Raw genomic sequence first — 25,817 nt, forward strand, 5'->3', positions numbered from 1 at the left:
TATTTCTTGGCTTCTAACTAAAGCCAGCCGAGAGATTTGCTTGGCGTGTATAAGTGCAGACTACCTGTCGACACACTAAGCCAGGACTCCCCCTAACACTCTGAAAAACTCATGGCATCAAACCATGGATTGTGATCCTCTTATAAGGAAGAACTTTCATCAACGGCTAGAAGACTATTTACTTCACTTCACAAAATGTATACATGGCTATTCAATTTACTTGATACTATACTGAATGTAATATTACTTTGAGTACTACTATTGCTTGCATACTCATAGTTTTGGCACTCCAATACTCCTGTATTGCAATTAAAAATCCAAAACATAGTTCTATGAAAACAATACTAAGCCGCATTTTACATTAATTCAAACGTAACATTTTTTTACCAGTTATTTTAACAGAACATCTACTGACAGCGCTAACACATAACATGTTTGCCCTTGTAAGCATTTCTTTTCATTTCCAAGATCTTTATGTTCGCAGTAATGTCACAGAATGTCTAATTAATTTTGCATTCTGCATGTATGCCTCCAAAAGAATCGTAATAGGTTTTATTGCACAACATAATAATTGAGCAGTGTGTAAGATTACAACATTCTGCTATTGTCCTGTTCCCTTATGTGGCATTCTGGAGTCTGAAACTGATCCAACATGTAGGAGCTTGAAAACATAGGTGAACAGAAGCAAAATAAAATCAATTTTATGATACAATTGCAAATGGAAGAATGTGAATTATTCGACGAAAGTCTATGCTTTTCTACAGCTGACCAAAATTGAACTGGCAGGGCAAACGTACTAGCATCAAATCTCAAAACTAAAATTCACTCTTTCTTATAGTAACAAAAATGACACTAAATTTTGTCCAAAATAATACATTTACTATCGCCTTCAATGGAAAACACAAGAGTGGTGATTTTAAAATTAAAAGAGTGAGTGAAAACATAAACTTACAATTTCTAAATTACTGTCATCACTTAGAGGAAAAATTTAGACAACTTTTGCTGCAAAAGCAAACTCAATATCTTAAACCGTGTAAAAGATATAACAAATAAATCAAATTTATCTTTGAAATTCTAGATTTGATGTGTCCTATAATATCGATTATTGGACAATTTGAAAGTCGATATGTCAATGCAGTGCATAAACACAGCATAATTCCCACTAGATGACAAGGCTTATGTTTCTGGGTTATCAGATTTCTTTCGACTTCTGCAGCGAACTATTAATCCGTTTGTGATAAGTTAAAATTTGTCGTTCATTGAGGCAAAACGTCAGCTGTAACTACATGGGCAAAGCATTGACATGCCTAAACTATTTTGAAAACATTTGTTCAGTTTTACTATTCCACACCTTCATGAATATTGGCCTTATATATAGATTACCCCGAAAAGCATGAACATGTTAACACAATGAACTTGTACGGATATGCTGTGTTGAATGAAAGTGTTTTTTTCTTGGATAGACTGAAGACGCTTCAAAAACCGGCAAAGAAGTAGCCTCGACGAAAATTAGTTTACTGCCTGAAGATAATAACTAGACGTCAGATACAGACACACTTTTTGCGTCCATGGAATTCAAACCGAATGCTTAAGCCGTGACAAGAATTGATATTGACTGCTTAACTATTTCGGTTACAGTTCATTAGAACATCTAAAATGGCAGCTGCAATTTTCGAAAATGTAACTGCAAGATTTGGTGGAATGCTTTGAAGATATTAAATGATCACAATGATTCCTAGATTAGGTGTAAACAGTAGAGTAAATAATTGCCGATAAATTCATTGTTTCTTTGGCAGATGTTCCTCCCATTTCTATTCCAAACACAATTAATAACCCAAACACAATTAATGCATTTTGTCGCTGTGTGGGTAGGTGATCTATAAGTAGTCAATCCAGCTCTTAAAAGCTTCCTTTGTTGATGTTATTTCGTTATCTCACACCATAATGATTGCATTTCGATGTCTTTCTGTACAAATCAAATAGAAAGATGGTATTCAAAAAGTGTTAAATAGTTTCTATTTAGTTGCGCTGCAATTAAAAAAACCCCACTCTTTGAAAGAGAAGACTGCATTTTTGACATTCATGAAGATTTGAAATTTATTCTAAATTTCCGTTAGGAAATCGCGATGTGCGACTTTAATCATTATTATTGATCTTTCGTAAATTTGCTTTCTGATATTCATCATATCAGGTAATTTTACCTTATATCAAAGGTAACTAGCAGCAGTGCTAATGCTCTACATGCCTGTAAGTCATTATCATAGGTTATCTTTTAATTAATTAAGCGTATCTTCAAAAAAATCTTAATTACATAGAAAATCCTTTATTATACAGTGTTACTATCAAAGAGCAAGCTTAACTAATATTTGATTCCTTTACCGAGATAAGAAACTAATTAATTTACTTTTGAGGAGTTCTTACATTTTTTTTATTAAAAGACAAAAGTTCGTTTCAGAATGAAATTTTATAGCAATACAAATTTTATATTTGTAGCATTATGATTTAGTCATTCAGCTGTCATGTTTAGGGACACAGCAATGAAATTGAAATTGATAGGGTACGATCTTTGTTTGATAATTTTCACGGAACAAATCGCAACACAGTGCTCCAGTGAGTTTTTAAAAATCAATGGTTTGAACAGACCTAATCAAACCGAGTCTGCTATTATTTTGCTTGGTTGCATTCTGTGTTATAGATTTTATCAACTATCGCAACAGAAATCTTTAAGTGCCGTGTGGCAGCTGTAAAAAGACTACCCGTACTTGGATTCATTGTTCTTATATTTTCTGGTCCTTTTTTTAGATCATGGAGTCCATTCGATATCTTTGTAATAGAGTTTCCGCTAAAGCTGGTGCTAGGGGGCGTGAGGTGTGTTGCAATTTCCATTACCTCTCATGAACAGACTCATTCAAACCGAGTCTTCTATTATTTTGCTTGGTTTCACTCTGTGCTTCCGAAGGATCTTCTTACAGATTTTATTGAAATAGAGCTAAACAATTCACAGTGAAAAATATAAATACTATGAGTATTTTTCACTTGTGTAAATGTTCAAGCGTACATACTTTGTGTTAAACCTATGTGAAACATGAATAAAAGGACGCGTTTCTTTACCATGAAAGATAAAATATCTTTCACTCCTGAACGCCAGATCATACACTTCACCGGAGCTTATGGCATCCCTCAAAATATCGCATCATGTGTTCTCGCAGTGAAGTATGTTTGCAATCCTACATTTAAACAGACAAATATGTTTTTATATTATTACGCCTTTTTAACTAAGAAATGTGATAAAAGTTTTTCATGTAAGCCAGTTTTTCTGAAAAGTACTAAGCCAAGTGCTTTCAAGTCTCACACATGTCTTCGGCATCATAAGATGGCATCACAGAACATGTAAATACTTATAGCTTATATCTCAAAATCATGCTTCATTTCAACATAGCAATGCACGTAAGCAATTTTCTCAGAAACTACTTTATTTATTGCTTTCAAACTCATTAAGAAATCATTGGCACTGTGAGATGGTTTAACTCGGGCTGATATTTTGTCAAAATTATGCCCCATTTCTAATATTAATACTGTATAAAAGTTTTGCATGTCAGTCTGTTTCTGTGAAAACACGTGACCAAATGTTTTTTAAACTTTACAAACATATTTCGCATGAAGATATGACCATACATGACAGGTTTCATAACTCTAGCTGGCATTATTCTCCTTTCACTTGGACAATTTGGTGAAAATTTGCATGTAAGTGGGTTTCTTAGGAACTATTGTACTGAATGTTTTTTAAGCTCTTAAGTCTCCAACGTCATTAATGACCACTCTATGACTTCGACTAAGAATTTAGACGCATTTTCAGATTGGAATATGTCGGTAAAGCTTTTGTTTGCAAGCTTGTAAGTATCTCAAACAGCCCAGTGTGCTGTCATTAGACAGCCTTGTTTATGTAATCTTGGGTAATATGCATAGATGCAAAAAAGGTTCAAGTCCTTAATTGCTGTATTTTTATATGTTCAAAATCATTGAATGAATGGAGTACCCGTCAACATAACAATACTTTTTTTATAAGCCAATAGCATATTTATGGCTTTCTATAATCCTGAGCATGACCTCATCTACCGGTAAACATCTGTGTTTTCAATTAATGTACCTATATATATCTACAACCAAAATAAATTGTCCAACCTTGAACAGATAAAGAACGCTGTTCATTCCAGAAATTACACAAAATTTATTCTTAAGCAATTTTCTCATTACAGATATATTTCAAAGTGTATTAAAATTTTAGTGCATTAATAATTTGAAAGATAGATAAAACAAAAACGGTATGATTTATAATCTAGATGGGTCTTTCCCTAATTAGCGCAAGTGTTTGATTTACTTAACATATATCTCATTCTTAGTTTCAAAGAAAGTAGAAATTACCAAAAAAATTCTTTTGAAAAGCATATTTATGCAACGTGTTCTTCAAACAAGGTGCTAAAAGTACCAAGGTGAATCATAATTAAAACCGTTGTTTCAAGTACGGCCGGTAAACTGCTCAAAGCATACAAACATTATTAAGAAACAAATTATTTCTCTCCAAAAGTTGCGGTATTTTTTAAAGAAAAAGTAAAATATGAAATATCGCATTTAAAATTATGTCATAATGCGCAATGCAGATTGTCTTTTCCCTGAGGAAAAGGTATTGTGATCTTCTACCCGGATATCTTTGTTTATTTTCCCCCAGTTAGGTATGTTCAACACAGACATGCATTACGGCACCTGTGAAAACACGGGAAGCTCCTTTCTGGTATTCAAGAATGATTCCGGGAACACATTTGTCTATGTAAGCCGGGAACATTGCACATCTCATCATTGTTCGAACTATACTAAAGGAATAGATTATAAGAGAGGAATTCAGCTTTACAGCTAAACTGTCTTATGCCTCTTTTTTGGATGATCTTAAAACTTTACCATATTATGCTGAAATGAATGTTTCTGGTAGAGCTCACACTTGTATAAACAATCTGATTTAACCAGTAATTTCTTCTAACAATTGCACATTTTGTGAATGTATATACTTAATCGTTATAACTTTGCGACATTCGAACATTATAGAATAGACAGTAATTTTGATAAATTTCTGGCTAACATCTTTACACATTCTTTGTTTATTTATGGAATAATCATTGATTTATAATGTTTATTTATGGAATAATCATTGATTTATAATGTTTATGGAGATTATTATGTTTAATCTAGAACTCATGCGTAAACACTGATAGTTTGGAAGCAGGTGTGAACATAAAACTAGTGCAACAAATTGCTGCACTGATAACTTGTTTACCTATAGCATCTGAGCGGGTAATAGGTATTTTCTTATCTGAAGCTATTAACAGGAGCTTCCTCTACACAAAAAAAGACGCTTTTCTTTCAATTATAGTGATTTTTTAATGTATTACTTTGTTAAAACACTTATTTTAAAAACAAAACTAATAATTACATCCATATAACGTCATAACATACTTTTGAGGAGCTTTTCATAATTACTTTACAGTAAAAAAAAAAACTCTTCATAGTCCTATATAACTACGCTTTAAGTAGGCATGTTACATAAAATGCTGAATTATAAGTGCTATTATTAACAATAACGGTGACTGTTCATATATTTCATTTTAGATCGAGTCAAACACTTTACTTGTGATTTAATGATTTTTTTACAATATAAATTGTGATTGTAATAGATACCAATCAACCCATTAACGGCAAAACTGGTCAAATGTCGGACTAAAATTGTCCCTTTTATGCTGAAGTTATTTGGATATGATTGTTTAAACGGATTCATAGTAAGATGATTTATGGCAGCTCGTGTTTTATGCCAGTCTTGGATGTGGTAGATGATTTACGATTTATCTATAAAAAAAACTTTTTATGCAAAAAAACACCCCAATAATTAGTGTTATAAGTGAATTTAATTTCGTTCCTGATATTATCGAATAAATTTGGCTTAAAGCTCTATACTGACCTAATACAGATGCAGCCAGATAAACAATTGTTTCACATGTTATCTGGCATGTCTAGCTTTTTGCCCAACACAGAATCAATAAAATGTTTACAAATAGTCAGTAAAGCATTCTGATTTATGTACATGTAATGGTTTGATCACCTCCTTTAGTTATTAGCCCACCATCATCAGATGGTGGGTTATTCAAATCATTCTGCATCCGTGGTCCGTCGTCCTTCCGTCCGTCCGTCCTTCCGTTCTTTCGTTAACAATTTCTCGTTATCGCATCTCCTCAGAAACTACCAGGGGGATTTTGACCAAACTTTGTCAGAATGATGTATTGGTACCCTAGTTGTGTCCCCCTGAAAATCAGACTGGTTCAACATTTTTTAGTGAGTTATGGCCCTTTGTTTATTTCTATAATTTACATAGATTTATATAGAGAAAAACTTTGAAAATCTTCTTGTCCAAAACCACAGAGCCTAGGGCTTTGATATTTTGTGTGAAGCATCATCTAGCGGTCCTCTATCAAGATGATTCAAATTATTTCCCTGGGGTCTAATATGGCCCCGCCCCGGGCATTTGTAATGTAGCATCATCTAGTGGTTCTCTACCAAGTTTGTTCAAATTATCCCCCTAGGGTCAAATATGGCCCAGCCCTGGGGGTCACATGGTTCATATAGATTTATATAGGTAAAAGCTTTTAAAATCTTATTCTCAATAACCTACAACATTCAAATTTGGACCACATGTATGGTTTTGAGTGGCGAGATGAACCTTGACATAAGTTGACCTTGATTTTGACCTAGTGACCAACTTTCACATTTCTGTAGCTACAGCCTACAAATTTGGACCACATGCATAGTTTTGTGTACCCAAACAAACTTTGACCTTTACATTGACCTAGTGACCTACTTCCACATTTTTGAAGGTGCCGGCTTCAAATTTGGACCGCATGCATAGTTCTGTGTTCAGAAATAAAATTTGACCTTGATTTTGACCTAGTGACCTACTTTCATATTTCTCGAGCTACAGCCTTCAAATTTGGACCACTTACATTGTTTTGTATACCGAAATGAACTTTGACCTTAAGATTGACCTAGTGACCTACTTTCACATTTCTGTAGCTACAGGTTTCAAATTAAGACCACATGCATAGGATTGTGTACCGAAACAAACTTTGACCTTGACATTGACCTAGTGACCTACTTTCACATTTCTCAAGCTACAGCCTTCAAATTTGGACCACATGCTTAGTTTTGTGTACCGAAATGAACTTTGATCTTCAACTGACCTAGTGACCTACTTTTACATTTCTCAAGCTACAGCCTTCAACTTTGGACCACATGCATATTTTTGTGTTGTGAATTGAAATTTGACATTGATTTTTATCTAGTACCTACTTTCACATTTCTCAAGCTGCAGCCTCCAAATTTGAAACACATGCATAGTTTTGTATACCGAAATGAACTTTGACCTTCAAATTGATATTGTGACCTACTTTCACATTTCTCAAGCTACAGCTTTCAAATTTAGACCACATGCATGGACCGCATGCACAGTGATGTGTACTGAAATGAAATTTGACCTTGATTTTGACCTTGAGCTAGTCTTGAAATTTGGAACAATCAAAAATGGCTAAATGGTTGGCACCAAGATTACTCTGACAGTGTGATCTCTTGTATTAAACAAAAGTACATTCAAGTACATTGATAGTAACTGTCTCCAACAGTGTGAATAATCAACATTAGTGTTGTACGTGAATCTCATAAACATTGAGAATTTTCTGCCATTTCCTTTGTCAGTCCCTATCAAACTTGTGTTTCGTTTCGGCAAGTTGACGACACGTGACATCTCAATAATCCTTTGAAAACTATATTAGCTTGTTGTTGTTGCTGTTTGTTTCTTTTTAATAATTTCTCTAACATAATAGAAATTGACGTTATGTATGTGATGTAATGTATTTGCTTGCTACATACTGTGTCAATATGTGTTCTGTTTTAGTATATAATGCTATGTATATTGTATATATTTATGTGCTATACTCTCCCTATGAGGAGGCAATAAAGATATCTATCTATCTTTCTTTTTGACGAAAGACAAGGGAAGTTAAAACTGTAAGACTGGATAGATACCAAGGTTTCGATTTGAAGTTACGCTGTCACATTAAGCCAACAACAGATGGTGCATTTGCAATATTACTTTTATAAGATATAACCCCTGCTAATTATTCTGTAAGATAGGCTAAAGTTATCAACAAATTGCTGAGAAACTAAAAGTAGGTCATCTCTCATTCTAAACAAAATCCTAAATATAGACAGAATTATGGATACTGGATTTGTGAGGGTCATAACTGTTTGACCAAGTAAGTATAATATTGTTCTCTCATACAAAAGACATGTTTTGTGTTTAAAGTTACCTCTTTTACGCAAAATTTCATTCAATGTTATAACCATTTCAGATGAAACATAGGAACTAAGCTGTGGCACATCTCACCATTGCTAACATCTGCGTCATCAAGTACAAAAACAGAATTTAATTATATTTACAAATAATTATCTAGATCTATATAAAGATTAGCTCAAATATCCTGATCTTATCAGTATTACTGTAAACAAGAATAAAGCTGATAGTATGGTATTTAACCTACCTACTAGTATTCGGCGAGAGTGCAGCTTTCCACAGCTGCCATCCTTATTCAAGGATTTGCAGGAAACCCGCAAGAAATAGCATTTAGTTCTTAAACAGTATAGCGTTTTGTGACACATAATCAAAGTCAGGAAAATCATGACCGTCTTATATCGTATGTTTTACGAAAAAAATAGTAAAATCTTTGGAAAAGTTGCAAAGCTTGAACACATATGGAATCTTGTTAAACCATTTATCCCATAATGTAGTCTAAAGGAAAAAAATCTCACAACGTACATTAATCTCAAGTAACACAAGCATTCTTGCAAAACAAATAACATACAAGGAAATTCATTGATGCAAGCATCAAAGACGCCGCCAAGTGTTGTGTCTGAAGTACATTTTTTTGCAATATGAGAAATCACCTAATTATTAGTTTGGTTAGTCTGACTAGCACATAATACAATATATGTTAAAAGCATGAAAAATAAGCATGACAGAAAAGTATTACCATGCAATACAAATCCTCTTCCTGCAATGACATTGACATTGCGAGTAGGTGGTCCCTTTACATACAAAATTAAAGTAATTATTTCACCAGCTAAGGTCAGCACCTGTGAAAAGTTCTTATATACAGGAGTATGTGTATGTAGTTTCACAGAAATGCAGTTTGTTGGGAAATGAGGAAATGTTGAAAGATAATTATTTCAAAGTTGTGGTTCACAGAAACCATTATTTTTATTATCATATAATATAATGAATGTTTTCTATTCACTGGTGAAGTTTCATGGTCCTTAATCACCTACACTATAGATTTCAGAATGCAGATTATACAGTTTCCGTTGCCAAAACAACCACAAATTTTGTCCAAGAAAAGAATGATATAACATGAATTATCTCTATATTGCCCCTATTCACAAAGCAAATGCCATGAATCTTTCTTATATACGTTTGGAATATCACAGAATTCATTTTCTTTTTGGACCAACGGTAAACTTGATTCAAATCTAGTATTACAAGAAATTTAGCAAGCATAATAACCCGCTGCCAAAGTGTAGAAAATGTTTTAATGAAAATATTTTTTAAAGTTCGACAGGAATGGGCAGATACAAAAACAAACTATCTATAAAAGTAAAAGAAAAAGAAACAAGTAGCAAGATATAATACAACCAGAGCAACTGACTAGTCATATAAAATTAATGAAAATGTAAATTCAACCAGGAAATCTATTTGAAAGTCACCGGTGCTTTGATAAGTTATGGTCCAATGGCTTTTGATATTTCGATCAAACCACATTTTAAAGAAATATTAACTTGTCACTGAAAAATTCAGCCAAATGATGGCCCTTTATTGGCCCTTTATTGCACACCTTAGGTGACCGTGAATATCTGTAAACAATAAGTATGTGACACATAAGCAAAAAAAAAGTCAAAGGTTAGAATCAAGATGAGTTTATAAAATATTTAGAAATATTCTGACCAGTTGTACATGTGGTCACAATTGGGAAACTCTATGCTTCAAAGTTAAGGTAACCGTAACAATTATATAAATATACAACTGTAAAATGAATCTGCAAAAATGTGCGCATTCTGAGCACTATAATCAACAAAGAAAATAAGACAAACGATTAAAAATTAGGTTGACATATATATGCTTATTGATTCCTTTATTTAATTTTTAATACGTTTTTCAAGGAATTTTATGCAGGCAAAGTGTAATTTTCCGTATTTTTATTCTTTAATATTCTCTTCGAAGTTTACTGAAAGCTGGAACAACTGATACGTATTAGACCTTCCTGCTGAAAGGTTATTGTAAAAATGCATGAACGCTCACTTGTCCACAATTCACGCGTTGCAGTATGGTATATCTGCGGTGTGTTTTATTTATAGAAAATTAGATAGGTAAGTAGGTCATGCTAAGGTCAGAAATAGAAAACTTGACTTCCGAGGGATCTACTTTCCAGATTTTATTTACTTCACAACAGCGGCTGTTAAGTGCTGTTTGGCGGCCGTAAAAAGTCGCCCCGACTTCATCTCAGTGTTGTTATATTTTCTGGTCCTTCGGGATCATTGATTTCAACTCATTTAGATTTGAAGATTGAATACTGCTTAAACCGGTGCTAGGGGGCGTGGGCAGTGTTGCGTTTTCCATAACTGCCCATGACCAGACTCAATCAAACCGAGTCTGCAATTTTCACTATTTGTCTTGTTCTCGGTGCTTCCGAGGGATCTACTTTCCAGATTTTATTTACTTCACAACAGCGGCTGTTAAGTGCTGTGTGGCGGCCGTAAAAAGTCGCCCCGACTTCATCTCAGTGTTGTTATATTTTCTGGTCCTTTGGGATCATTGATTTCAACTCATTTAGATTTGAAGATTGAATACTGCTTAAGCCGGTGCTAGGGGGCGTGGGCAGTGTTGCGTTTTCCATTACTGCCCATGAACAGACTCAATCAAACCGAGTCTGCAATTTTCACTATTTGTCTTGTTCTCGGTGCTTCCGAGGGATCTACTTTCCAGATTTTATTTACAGAGTAACCTCCATTATCAATAAATCGGATCAACATTTTGACGAAATTGTAAATAAAAAAATATTTTCTGCTGTACAAATAAGGAGATGAAAGACAGATAACATTGTTTTATATCACATAATAAGTTGCATTACATACATCTCTTATGTTTTCTTTTTGCCATTTTTTTGTTTATTCACTAAAATCTATCGTGCAATATCGAGGGTCCTTTAACAAACTATTCACTGTGTTCAGTTTATCATTCCGAAACTATTCATTACCATCTTTACCTACAGGGTCCAAAATAAAAGTGTATCTCATATACTCGACACCGCCTCCTGCCGGCGTCGAATAAATCTGTCCAGGTAAAGATGAAGTATCATTGATTGAAAATAAATGTATCATTCTCTTTAAACAGCTAATTCTGTTTCGTACATGAATAACTTGAAGCTGATTAAAGTTTCTTATGCTCTTGGTAATTATTTGCTTACGAAGGACGATAAATGCATATATTATATTCTATCAATGACATTCGTTTTTTCGACAAACGCACGAGATAATTTGTACAACTACATTCTTTAGTTCGGTAAATGCACGTGTTATTATCTAATAATGATAATCGTCCGTTCGATAAATGCACGTGCTATTATCTATAAATGACATTCATTCGTTTAATAATTGCACATGGTATTATCTTTTAATTACATTCGTTCGTGCGTTAAATGCACGTGATATTAGCTATCAATGATAACATGTTTTATTATCTATCGGTGACACCCGCTCGTTTGATAAATTATTTTTGTATGTTGTTTTTGTGTCTGTAAAGCGAATACATTATATGATATAATTCTTGCCGAAGACGAAAAAGATTCATAGGTGATGACTTTACGATTCCGTTACAACTTTTATTTACCATTCTGGTTGTTCTAGGAAACATCCATCATGTTTTGAATATCCATAACCTGGGCACAAATGAAAACATACCTGTTAATACTTCCCAGCAACGTTGGTATGATTCCCAAATTCAAAAATTACGTACGATTCAATATATTCACGGATATCGGCGAAAAATCATTGGTCTTCTTTTTCTGAGGAGGATCTGTACAGGTCGATGACAGTGCTTTTGGATTGATTGCTTATGTAACAAAGAATACCATGGATTGGACTGCAATTTTTATGCTACAAAAAAGGAATAAGACACAGATAACAGATAATCATCTGCACATATATTCGGCCCTGGCACAGCGTTTGAAAAATAAGAAACGTGTAATAACAACATGTGAATAGCCTTGTTTATACATGAATACGATTTTTTCCCCATTAAAACATGCCAGGATCCAGTGAAAAAAGTAGTTTCTATGGACGAACAACCAGAAAACAGACTGTTCGAAGACACACATGACCTTGTAACCAGAAAAGCGACTTCTCAACGACTGACATAGCACAATAACAACAAAACTCACATGTTGTAAATATATCAAAAGGTCACAAAATAATAACAGATAACTGACATTTCAATCATTTCTTGTAATGAAACTCTTTTTTTTTAGAATAAAATATGACATTTTGAGAAGCTTTCCTTAAGAAGTGCGCGGTAGGTAGTATTAAGTAGCAACAAAAGTCTAAGCATTGGTACCACAGGTTACGTTGTGAAACACAAATGGCACATTGTTATTTGGATAATGTGAATCCATATTATTAAAATCTGAATCAGATTCGAATGACTCCTCTTTGCTTTAGATTTAAAATCATCAAATATGGAAGTCATACTGAGTTTATTGATTCGTCAGCAAATTTTCATCCATGTGTTTTAGATTTGTTATTTACATTTTAGCCACGAAATTCATTCTTCTTATTACCAACTATACGAACTGGAAGTTGAATTTTCTATACGCATTTCTTCAGATTTAAATCTAATTGCAGAGGTAAATCAAGATGTTTTTCGAGTTACTTCTGTTTCTTTATGAACTACGTAAAATAAATAAATTGTAAAAACATACCACGAGAATATTTCTGCCTCTTTTATAGATGCTACTATCATATAACATTGACAATAAAATCTGAAAAATGTGCTGCAAGCATTGTCTTGAATTCTGTTGAAACAGCTCTAAGTGTATACCACTGTGAAATCGACATTAAGTTTCTATTTGTGGGGAGAAATATAAATATATGATCTATAAATGCTCGACATGTATCGAAGTGACCTTTCGAGTGAAAGCTTTCTTGAATGCTTGCCAATTTCTTGTAATATTCCTACTATTACATTTTACTTGCAAGTAAACATACGATAAAAACTGGGAACATTTATATGTTCGTGGAAGACAATTAAGTTGTTGAAGAAAGTAATGTGTGGCTTGGACTAAGTGTTGTTATATTTTCTGTTCCAAAAGAGAGAACATTCATTTTACTATATTTGAAATCCACTTAAGCCGGTGCTAGGAAGTGTGTGATGCTCATTGAACAGACTCTGTTATTACGTTGGTTGTTTCCAAAAGATCTTTTCGGTGATTGTATCATGTAGCTTAATGTTCTAATTGAACCCTTTTATTTTAGCGATGCGAAATACACACTTAAAACTATGTTACGTAATGCAATATATTGATGTATTCATCCCCCAAAGTACAAACAAAAGTATCAGTCATTAAGTCAACCAGAATTAGAGTAAACCCTGTCTCTGTGAACTATTTGCTACGATCTTGATAATTAAAGCTAAGGATCATAAAATTATAGTTATCATGATCTTTAGCCTGTTGTCGGCAAGTGATTCTGCCATTGCGACCGGCCAGAACACAATCAGCCTGCATAACCGTGTAGGCTGATCATGGTCTGCACTGTTTGCTGTTCAGACAGTAAATGTTCAGTAAGATCCGTTAAATAATAACTAAAACTGCCCAAATTGAATGATGGACAAGTCAATTTTAGAAATTTAGGAGAGTAGAGGTTAACATACATTAGATATGTAGATAGGTGTCCTTAGAAATGATAAGAAAAACTGGCATGCATCTACGTACATCTACCTATACACTGCAATATTGACAATAAGTATCGATATATCAAATTCAACAAATAAGTTCAACATTCTTTAGATAAGCTGGTATCTGCTTTGCAGAGAAGTAACATTTGTTTTAAATTTCTTGCCAATGTACAGGTAAATTTCATGAAGTATTTAGCCTGTAGTACGTAAAATTAAAAATGTAAAAATATAATAGTTACAATCGTACTGTTATTTGGTTCTTTCTTTGTTTATATATCACTTCAAAAATGGAAATTACTATAAAAGAATTATTGCATGCAAATAAAATACTTTTATTGCTAAATTACACTAGGTCAAAGCCTAAAAACGAAAGTACAAGGTATCTCATGCTCTTGAAATAAAGTAAGGTGTTCTACAATGGACGCCTGATTTGTTTTCATTTACTAAAGTTAATTAGGGATGAAATAATTTTTATGCCTTAATAGTGAATGATAAATTTCGTTCCCGTACCAAAGGACTTAACTTGTGTATATGGTTCAATGTAGTACTAGTGTAAATTATTACAGTATAAATACAAATGTAGCTAACAAAGTTACTAGTATTCAAATGTCTATAAAAATATATAACCTTTTGCCTTGTAAACCAACATAGATTCATCATGTTTGTAGTCAGTCAATGATAGACGAGAAGATGTCATCGTTGTTGCTGAAACTCCTTAGTAGCTTTTGTCTGAAATGACCCTGACCTACATCATACAAGTGGACTTAACATTATGTTTTGGAACACATGTCGAACATGTACTGAACACCAAAACTAATCAATTTCTACATAAAACTGAAGTATTTTATGTTAAGTTAAGCCCTACTCAACGTGTTAATAAAGGGTTCGTAGAAGTGCTTAGATAACCTGTTATAACATTCAACCATAAAAACAATGACCGTTGAGAAAGACGTTATTGTTTTGTGAAGTAGATATCAATGAAATTAATTGTTTAAGCAATATCATAAATAAAAATAATTATGGCATTACTGTTTAGTGGTAATTGTTTCAAGTGCTCCTTTTCTTGGGCGTTAGCTAACGTTAGCTAGCGATGTTACTTCGCTACGTCATAACGTTTAGCTGGTTCCTTTTATAATTATGCACATAACTAAGTTGTTTCTTTGTAAAATCAAATAGCAATTTTGATAGTATGTCTTCTCTCCTTTTTGGTTGCGGGTTTATCCCGCTACCAAAGTTAAAGTGTATTTCTGACAATCATAGCATCTTTATTTTATTCCGAATCACATCCAAAGGATGTTCATGAATCCACTCACACTGACCATTTAGATTATATAAGATCTATCAATGATAAGATATTCCAGTCCATTGTTACACTACAAGCTAGGTCAGGCAGAGTTCATCTTAGATATGGGGCACATTAAATTTGTATTTGTTTCTCATTCATGCATATTCATAGACTGGCATTTAAACAGAAAATAAATCTACCAAAAACCCCGCAACCATCAGACATTTCAAGGCTTTGATTATTTTAACGAATACATGAACATGTCGTTTCTTTTGTGCGACAAATACACATATTTATGTAATGAATTAAAATCAAAAGAGATCTGTTAAAGGTAGAAATTATCATTAAGAAGTAAACGTATAAATAATTAAACATCGTGTATTTTCTTCTTTCAGATTTGAGCACTGTTAACATGGTTCTACAAAACTATTTCAAATAAAAAGTTCCTATTTCGCTAACACAGAAACAAATGTGCTAAAATAGTATTGAATATGCTTTGTTCATATTAATGTTTTAATGTCTTGTTTTGCAAGTGGGTACATTACAAAAATGCACAGACTACTTAATCCCCTTGTATTTCAATCAGACTATTTCCAAATGGAATGATTCTCCCGGTACAAATTAACACTTAAAATCTAAAAGCAAAGCACCTGTTACCCGTTTGCGTTTGTTTTTAAGAAGGCTGTCTGTTCTAAAATTCATTTACCCATCAATTATCTGCAAGTACCCATCTGTTTCACCTGTTGCAAAGCAATAAATGATTTAATCATAATAAAAGATAACTGACTTTTCAGTCAATTTGTTTCTTTTTTGTTTTGCAATTATCAACCTTAATAGACAGTGCATGATTCATTATACCTAACAAATTCCAAGTGAAATTACGTATATTTAGGCATAGATACATATAACCTACTACAAATGATGTTGAGCCGTTGCCAGATGAACCATAATAACGTCTTATAGTCTAGCAGTATATTACCAAACCAAAAACTATTTGGTAAAACGAACAACATCTTTTCCAACACTCTAATTGTCCAGTACATGGTGTACATTATTTTCCCTTGCAATTGGATACTTAGAATATCCCAAAAGTTGTTCCATTTGTAAAAAGAATTAACAAATAAACAAGGCCTTCAAGGGGTTTGTCGTACGATTTTCACGGTTCAAAGTTCAGATGCGCAACAATTAAACCACGAGGGCGTCAGCCAAACGCATTACACAGTGTTAATTACGAAGACTTTACACTACATGCATTTCTGTGTTAGTTTTATTTGCAGACTTTGCCGAAATGTATGTATACATTGTACTGAATAAGGGAGTCTTGTTAATAAATTTAGAGTATAAAGTGAGATAGAAATAATAAAATAAATGGTTACATAAGTGATGAAACCTTCAGTGCAAAATGCCATTTAAGCACTAACAGACAGTGCATCTATTAGTGCGGGTTGGGAAACGAAACGATAAATATACCCAGAGATAATAGTATATCCAGACAAAAGCCAAGACGGCTCTTTTGACAGAATCTATTTACTTTGTCTAAGTAGCGTGCTATTATTTTGTGCCGCCTCTCAACATTGCTGTTTCTATCAAACGGCCTTATTGTACCTTACAAGTTTGATGAATGTTGTAGACAGGAGCACTATTACATCCCGTGGAGTCAAATTGTCAATTAAGCAAAGTGATACAAAATGGATATTCGTCGAAAATGTCACCACACGGCACATAAAGACTGTTGTTGTGATAGTTAATGTATTATATAAGGAAATCCGTTGGAAGCATAGAACACATCCAAGAACAATAACAGTAGACCGAGTTGAATTGAAAGGTAGTGAACGTAAACCGAGCAGATACAATTCATGGCAAATATACGGTTTTCTAAATAACATAGATATATATAATACTGGTATAAAGTTACGATGTGCTGACAACCAGAATCAGATTTTACGCTCGATATATTTTGGTAATTTACTTGGTTCCAAATATTAAGGTTCTATACTACTTTGTATATTCTTTTCCATTTGTTTGTGTTTACGTCCGATTAGTCTTCGGTCGATATCAATATGAAGCAGTCAAAGCAAACCAATACAAAACCCATTCCACAAAGGCTCTATCCCAATATTGCAAAATGTTTATCTGTTTACTACGGATTGAGTATTCGATATACTAGAAGCTTGCAACAGAATATTTTGAAGCTTATAAGCCACTCATATGCAGCGATCACGTAAATATGCGTAATTATGATTTTGGCACTGTCAAACTTCCGTAGAAACAATATCTATTACCCAGTAAATATTTTCTGTTATCGTTTGAACAAGGCCTGACCTAGTTTAAGTAAACCAATGCGATAGCATTGCCATAAATACAAATCTGGCCGATCTGGAAACAAATAAAAACATTCTCCCAGTTTGATACGAGGCCAGTACATGAATAGTTAAAAGCTTACCTAGTTTTGAGAAACATGACTCCGTTTCTACTGTTGATTAACAAAGTATATACAAGAGTTTACACGTAGATTATTTTCAAAACACTCAACTATAAGTAGGTCGCGCAAATGCGAGAGATGAAATGGAAAAGAACTCTTTTATTCTTTAGTTTTAAGTGTTTTCGCACATGCGGGGAATCTAACTAGAGTCACAATTAAATACTGCTGCTGCTATTTCATATTTTGTACTGATGTAGAAAGTCAGTAAGTGGAGATTATTACATGGCATATTTAGTCCCCACTGCAAAGTCAGAATCATGTTAGACGGCCGTTCTTAGAACGAAAGGGACTCGACATATATAGAAAAGACATACATCACATAAAAATGTAAGCCACCACTGATCAGTTATGCTACACCAAAGTCTTGCTTCCGTCTATAAACATTTCCTAGCATGTATTGTTATCGTACGAGTTGTTCACAGGAGATTACTTCTGAAACAAGTAAAGTTTCATATCGTTATTTACTCTCAAAACAGTTATATAAATGCAAAGTGCTGTTGACTCATTGTATTTCACAGATTAAACTCTCGTCCTATTCAAAAGTCTCATGAAAACAACAATGACAATAGAGTTATGTTAGAATTGAGATGAAGGTCACCTGCATTATACATTTTATTCATTTCAGGGTTTTGATATATGAGCAAAAATCATTAAAAGCTGTTAATTTAACATTACTTCTACATTTGAAGTGGTAGGTATGAAGGGTTGGTCTTTTATCCTTGTTCGATAAACATTTAACAACTGTGTAAGAAATTAACAGTAACTAGAACTGTCACAGGAGTGACTCATACCCCCACCATACGGTCTTGTCACAGAAGAATGGCAACCATAAGAAATCTTAAAAATACTTAGTCTTTGGAGTACTTCATCCTGGGCTTCCACATGTAAGTAATACTAGTAAATATATTAAATCTCTAATATTAGAGATACACTAAAAGTGAATACAAAAAAGTGTCTTACCGACCCATGTTACCACAGAAAAATGTATTTACTTTTTACATAGGACTTATAATAAAAAAGTTAGAAAAATACCTAAAATATTGAAAATCTAAAAATAGGATTTCTAAAAATAGACTAATTCCTGGAATTTAAGGTGAAGAAACTCCATACAAAAGTTAAAAAAAGGTTACTTCCCTTTGGCTCTAAGCCAATCAGAATGAGATATAGTGAAAATACATCAAAATTAACCTTAAATTCTAGGTAAAAGGGGACACAATTCAAGAAAAATTAGTGTCAGAGTTATGCACCTTGTGTCACATGATGTGGGTGATGAGGTGGAACATCTATTTTAAGTCTGAATCAAATCCATTCAGTAGTAACTGAGATATAGTGAAAATACATAAAAATTAACCTTAAATTCTAAGTAAAAAGGGGCATAATTCATGAAAAATTGGTGTCAGAGTTATGCACCTTGTGTCACATGATGTGGGTGATGAGGTGGAACATCTATTTTAAGTTTGAATCAAATCCATTTTGTAATAACTGAGATATAGTGAAAATACATCAAAATCAACCTTAAATTTAAAGTAAAAGGGGACATAATTCATAAAAAATTTATGTCAGAGTTAAGCACCTTATGTCACATGATGTAGGTGGTGTGGTGGAACAACTATTTTAAGTTTGAATCAAATCCATTTAGTAATAACTGAGATATAGTGAAAATACAACAAAATTAACCTTAAATTCTAAGTAAAAGGGGACATAATTCATGAAAACTTGGTGTCAGAGTTATGCACTTTGTGTCACATGATGTGGGCACATGATGTGGGTGATGAGGTGGAACATCTATTTTAAGTTTGAATCAAATCCATTCAGTAGTAACTGAGATATAGTGAAAATACATCAAAATCAACCTTAAATTCTAAGAAAAAAGGGGCATAATTCATAAAAAAAATTGGTGTCAGAGTTATGCACCTTATGTCACATGATGTGGGTGATGAGGTGGAACATCTATTTTAAGTTTGAATCAAATCCATTTAGTAATAACTGAGATAGAGTGAAAATACAGCAAAATTAACCCTAAATTCTAAGTAAAAGGGGACATAATTCATGAAAACTTGGTGTCAAGAGTTATGCACCTTGTGTCACATGATGTGGGTGATAAGGTGGAACATGTATTTTAAGTTTGAATCAAATCCATTTGGTAATAACTGAGATAATAGATTTCGGGACGCGACGGGACGGGACGCGACGGGACGCGACAAAACTGACTCCTATATACCCCCCTCAAACATGTTTGGTGGGGGTATAATTACTTAAATAATTATAATAAAGATGTACTTAGAATACATGTAATTAAATGGATGATTGATTATCAATATTCAGAAGTTCAGCAAATTGCAATAACATTAATCTTAAGCATGATCTGATATAAAACCATTGCCTTTTAGTTTGGTCGATATGTGGATATATCGACCTTGAAAAGGTGATACGCCCTCGGTTGATATCACATTTTTCAGGTCGATAAATCCTCATATTGACCGGTGTAAACGCAACAATTGCTTTATTATTATATGGAACATCTTGAAGTTGAGTTGGGTACAGAGCACATTTCCAGCGATTGGCCATTTATCCCCTGTAAATTGTGTACAAAGTAAAATTGTTACTTGTTAAGCTTGAGGTCAATACGTTTTATTGTCTCCGCCTTATCATCGATCATCTGACTGTGTTTAAACTAATGAGAAGGTCTATAAATACAGATTTAACAATAATATACATGTATAATAATATGGTCTTAAATAAGTTTCTTATATTTTCTTCTATAGGTTCTGTGACAAAACATAGATTTCTATCTCTTCTTTTTCTGTGCTAATCGTTGACGCACAAACTCTTATTATATATATTTGTATTTAATGGTACTTCAGACAAAATAAGATAAACCTTTAGCCTGCTGGCGGCAAGAGATTCTGCCTTTGCGACCAGTGCAGACCAAGATCAGCCTGCACATCTTGACATCTTGGTCTGCACTGTTCGCTATTCAGTCAGTAAAGTTTCACTGAACACCCCTTCGATTAATAAATGGTAATGCCCAAACTGAATAAAAGACCAGTCTATTTTAAAAATTCAGCATGGTAAAGGTCAATAGGTTAACATTAAGAAAACATGTAAAATGTGTAAACTATTTACTGTTGTTAACACACATATGCCGGCTTTAATCGCTTATGTATTTAAACTCATGTTGTCTGCCATAAATAAAACTAAATACCTTACATATTACCGACCGAATAGCAAACATGATTAGATGCGTCTTGTTATAATTAAATGTAAACCTCATTCCGTATACCCAAACAACGCCAAATTTTCTAATAACCTTTAACCGGCAGAAGTTGGCCCTGTCTGAATAAAATGGTTACATCTTTTCATGAGCATTCAAAATCTTGGATATGTATGCTATTATAAATCACGAATTCATTAAAGATTAAAAATAAATGCATTTATTTTTATTTAGGTACCAGAAGCAACCGCTGTACAGTCTTTTTAATTATGTTTTGCATGATACTCGCTTAACACATTTTTCCATTCTTTATATCTTTATTCAGGTGTGATTGTCAGTTACCGGTACACTCTTTATATCTTACTTTTCTTGACTGAAAAGGTTACCACAACAATATCTTTATATTTCAGTTGATGAAGTAGAAAGAGCAGTAACAATTCAGCTTGACGGGGAGGAGTTTACCATGGAATTTCTTGATGTTCTTCCATGGGATGTAAGTCTTTATTCTGTTAATTTGTGTCAGAACTGCTCATCATATTAACCATCACACAGGATTAGCAGTTATCAATGTTTGCAGCATGGAATTATATGTAATCCGTCATGACCCTGAGAAAAGAGGCCAACAGAAGTTAAAAGATACGTCAACTAATTGCCTACATGTTTACCTATTTTCAAACATTTATTAGGATTATCTATATTTTTGCATTTGAATTCAAAAGTGTAATTTGCTATGATAGAAAAAAAAACATGATTCGTCGAAAAGAATTTATTTTCATAATGTTTATATCCTCTCTAACTTATCTGAAACGTGACATGGACATTTGCAATAATGGTACAAAAATATGAAACTCACCTCTACTTAGACAATGTCAGCAGTCCGATATTTTATACAAAGTTGCAATCCAATGAATATATTTCAATCTATAATACAAAAAAGTAACGTGTTTGAATCAGATATTTATAATGATAAGAAACGGCCCAAACTTTTAATTTTCACAATTCTACATAAAGCCGATGGGACATTTTACGAGTTGATGTTTTTACTTGATGCCATTAGAGTTAACAACTCCAATATAGTTATGAAATTAAAGCTATGACTTAGTCTACTGCAAAGTATATCTTGTAATAAGCAGGGTCTACTTCTGATGTATGTTAATTTACAGTTGAAACTCGATCTCTCAAACTCACTTATCCCCGGCTATCTCGCAGATATTTTCAAGTCTCGTCCCGACGAAAACACGTGCACAAAAAAAACATTTTAAGTCGAATATCAGTTATCTCGAACTAAAACGCTCTATCCCTTGGAATTTGAGATACTCCAAGTTTCAGCTGTATATGCTACGTAACAATGAAACACTTTTGAGCTTCTTCCAAATCTCCTTATGAACAGCTGAGGTAAAATGTTTGATAACAAGGTAATTTAGAAAAAAATATGTTGTACAGTTTCTAATGTTTACTTTTGAAATCATTTATGTGTGAATGATTTAGCGGGAAAATCATGTTCTGATCTGAGATGAATTAGATGCAGTTTATAAAATTTCTCTTATGCAACAACTGCCGATACGTTAAACACTTTTATTCAGCCTTTTCAAATTTCGGTTAAGGGGTGACTTAAAATAAAATGAAATTTCGAAGTACATAGTTCAAAAGAGTTGATTTTGTGCACATTTTCTGTACTGAAAAACAAACAAGAAATATCTATAAAAAAGATGATCGGCGAATTGTAATAAGACAAGAAGTTTATGAGGTTTTCATATCATTTGTGTTATATTATTCATCTTTCAAACATTTTTCAAATAACAAAACTAAACACTACACTTTAAGAATTTAAATGGTCCTCTTTTAATTTTTCACAAAAGTTTCGTAGGGGTGCAATTTTGTTTCGTTTATTCTACGACGAATAATTACAGCGGTGGTCTGGAAGAAGACATTTATCGATCGGCTAATCACACCCTTATTAATGTGATACGCAGACCGTATCCAGCTTTTTCTATAAACTGATATATATTGGTATTTGAACAGGTTTTTATTATATTAAACTTACTTATCATTTTAGATATATCAGTATTCTTCTAAATATACTGAGCGAAACGTAGCTTTAAAATTATAAACAGCGTCATTAAGGACAAACGCTTCGTCTGTCATTTCACTCAGCGTTGCACAATCAGCAGAGTGAAAAAAAGACACACTCGTCCAATCAGGCAGAGTGTTGCATAAATCTTTCATTTTGATAAATCATCTATAATGCGTTATCAAGTAGTTTGATTTGCAAACTTCAGCCACGTGGCATCGGTCAGTCCAGATCACGAATTCGTTCTTAGACGGCATTCGCCGAAAAACATGCGATTTATATGTATTTCTTGTACCTTTTTGAATTACATAGCTTATTCTCGGAAAGAAATAAGCATTAATCTAAAACTTTTATTCATCAATGAATACAAAAAAGATGTTTTGACACAGTCCGTATTTGCTGATCTGCTCAGCGTATCATATTGAAGCATTTTAATGAATATTTTGACATTTTGAGACTTCCATTTTGGCAGTGGGTGACTGCTGACGAGTACCCTCATATATCTGGTGTTTCTTCATTATGAAATTTTATGCAACTAAAATGATTTATAGTGCTAGGTCCAAAAACAAAATTTAGATAAAAGTTATTCTGAAAACTGAAATGCGTTTTCGAAGCATTTCGGTGTATAATTAATCAATTTTGAAAATGAATATTGAAACAGACGAATGTCCTTCGGTAACGCAATATACAGTGGTTACATTCCAATTAATTCAAATTTGTTTTGAGCCTAAGCAATATGATCAAGAAGTTCAACTCTGGGTCGGCTACGATTGTTAACATATATCATTTGACGATGCTCTGTGAGTCCGCATTGCCAACAACAGACTTATGTTAGCACGCGATTTTGTCTTTTCAAAACTTCAAAAATATGCAACATATGGTCAGTTAAAACAATGCAATAGAAAGGGAAAACAAAACTGTAAATATAAGAGTAAAGTAGTAATTTTGTGATTTCCTTTAGTATACAATTTGAAATACATTGTTGAATAAACACGCCCATATTTTGTTTTTATTTTTACACCAATTGGAAACTACTTGGCTCAAATGCATTTCTTAAATTGGTAGTTGCCTACTTGGTACATTTAGTTTCATATTTCAATATATTACAGGATACTACAGATCATGATATAGAATTGACAGCCGATGCTTATGTTGTGATATATTCCGTTATTGACAGAACAACGTTTGATGCCGCTGTTCAGAGCTTGTACAAGTTACGGCATGGTCTGGGTATAGACAGACCCATTGTACTCGTTGGCAATAAAATTGACCTGGTTAGAAAACGAAAAGTGAAGAAAGAAGGTAAATATGATTATTACACTAGCACTTGGTGTAGACCAACTGCTAACTTATAAACCTGTGTAGTTTGTTTATTAAAACAGATCAAAACAGTTTATTTAAACTAGTATATTTTTCGTTCGCTTGATATGTTTGCATAAAAATGCAAAGAAGTACACTTTGTGATTATATTTTTAAAAATATATACTTTTAGTTTAAAAAATAACTTCATAGTTTATAATTTATAAATCTACACAACTTTAGCTTGAATTATAAACTAAACCGGACGTACTTTTTTCATACAGATGTAAGATCTATATCTCGCACATACGACTGCCTCCCGTTTGAAACATCGGCAGTCTTGAACCACCATATCGACGAGTTACTTGTAGCCATCTTGAAACAGATACGTCATAAATTGAATCCTGACCTTCACCCATCACCAGACGACTATACGGAACCGGAAATGAGAAGACGTGATAAAAAAGGCCCAGGTGGATTTTTAGGAAAACTGTATCGAAGACTAAGCAGGAAAGGCAGACCTAAAAAATAAAATTTTCCTTATTTCTTTTCTCTTTAATTATGCAAGACATGAGAAACGTCAATGTGTTAGGACTGAATTTGGCGAGATTATTCCGTTGTGTCCACGTCCGTCCTTGTGTTATATCATGCACGATGAAATCCGAAGTACGACTTCACTTGTATAGTCAGTAAGGTAGATATTTAGACCAACAACTTTTTCTCGAAATCAAATATCTTTTATATTTTCCTTTAAGTGCATCATTTGAGCAGTTGAGTTATAATCATTTTACCGTTCTTGAATTTCCTAAACCTAATTTTATTGAAAGACAATTGCTGACAAATTGAAAAGGGTGATTTTTATAATTCAAAACACATAATTATTAGGTTTTATTTTCATGCATAAACGTAAAACGTCTCCTACATATTTCATATAAATTATATCACCTTTATCATGGCCTGGTCCTTATGAAGCAAAACATTTGTTCTTAATTTGTATAAAATAATCGTATGTATATACGTGCTTGCAAATCAGGTTTGAGTATTTATAAGATAAAATATCCAAGCGTTACAGTATCATTCTATTTCTAGTATGACTTTTTGTATATTTTTAAATGAGCCCATATACATGTATGTTTTCATATGCAATGTACGTATGTCTTTTTCGGTCATACTTGGACGTGTTTATACGTATTGTTTGCAAATAAAAGTAGGACAGAAATTTGTATCGTTTACTGTAAAGAGACGATTTCTTAACAGAACTATACTTGGGTTCACAACAATGTAAGCATTATAAATTTTCAACAGTTTTAACTTTTAAAGTTTGTGCAATCATATTCATCATAGTTCATAACTTTATTTCCAAATGATGTTTCT

General features: G+C 33.2%; 1 protein-coding gene across 1 annotated transcript in view; it reads left to right on the forward strand.

Annotated features, from left to right (window-relative positions):
* The window catches only part of LOC123549079 (GTP-binding protein REM 1-like), a 34,941-nt gene extending 9,695 nt beyond the window's left edge, over positions 1-25,246 (forward strand). The window contains exons 2-4 of the mRNA XM_053545633.1: positions 21,484-21,566; positions 24,254-24,446; positions 24,728-25,246. Coding sequence (XP_053401608.1) covers positions 21,484-21,566; positions 24,254-24,446; positions 24,728-24,975 — 524 coding nt within the window. The 3' untranslated portion in view covers positions 24,976-25,246. The remainder of the gene's footprint in view (positions 1-21,483; positions 21,567-24,253; positions 24,447-24,727) is intronic.
* The last annotated feature ends 571 nt before the right edge of the window (positions 25,247-25,817 follow it).

This window comes from Mercenaria mercenaria, chromosome 6 (assembly GCF_021730395.1).
Source record: "Mercenaria mercenaria strain notata chromosome 6, MADL_Memer_1, whole genome shotgun sequence".
Lineage (NCBI taxonomy): Eukaryota > Metazoa > Mollusca > Bivalvia > Venerida > Veneridae > Mercenaria > Mercenaria mercenaria.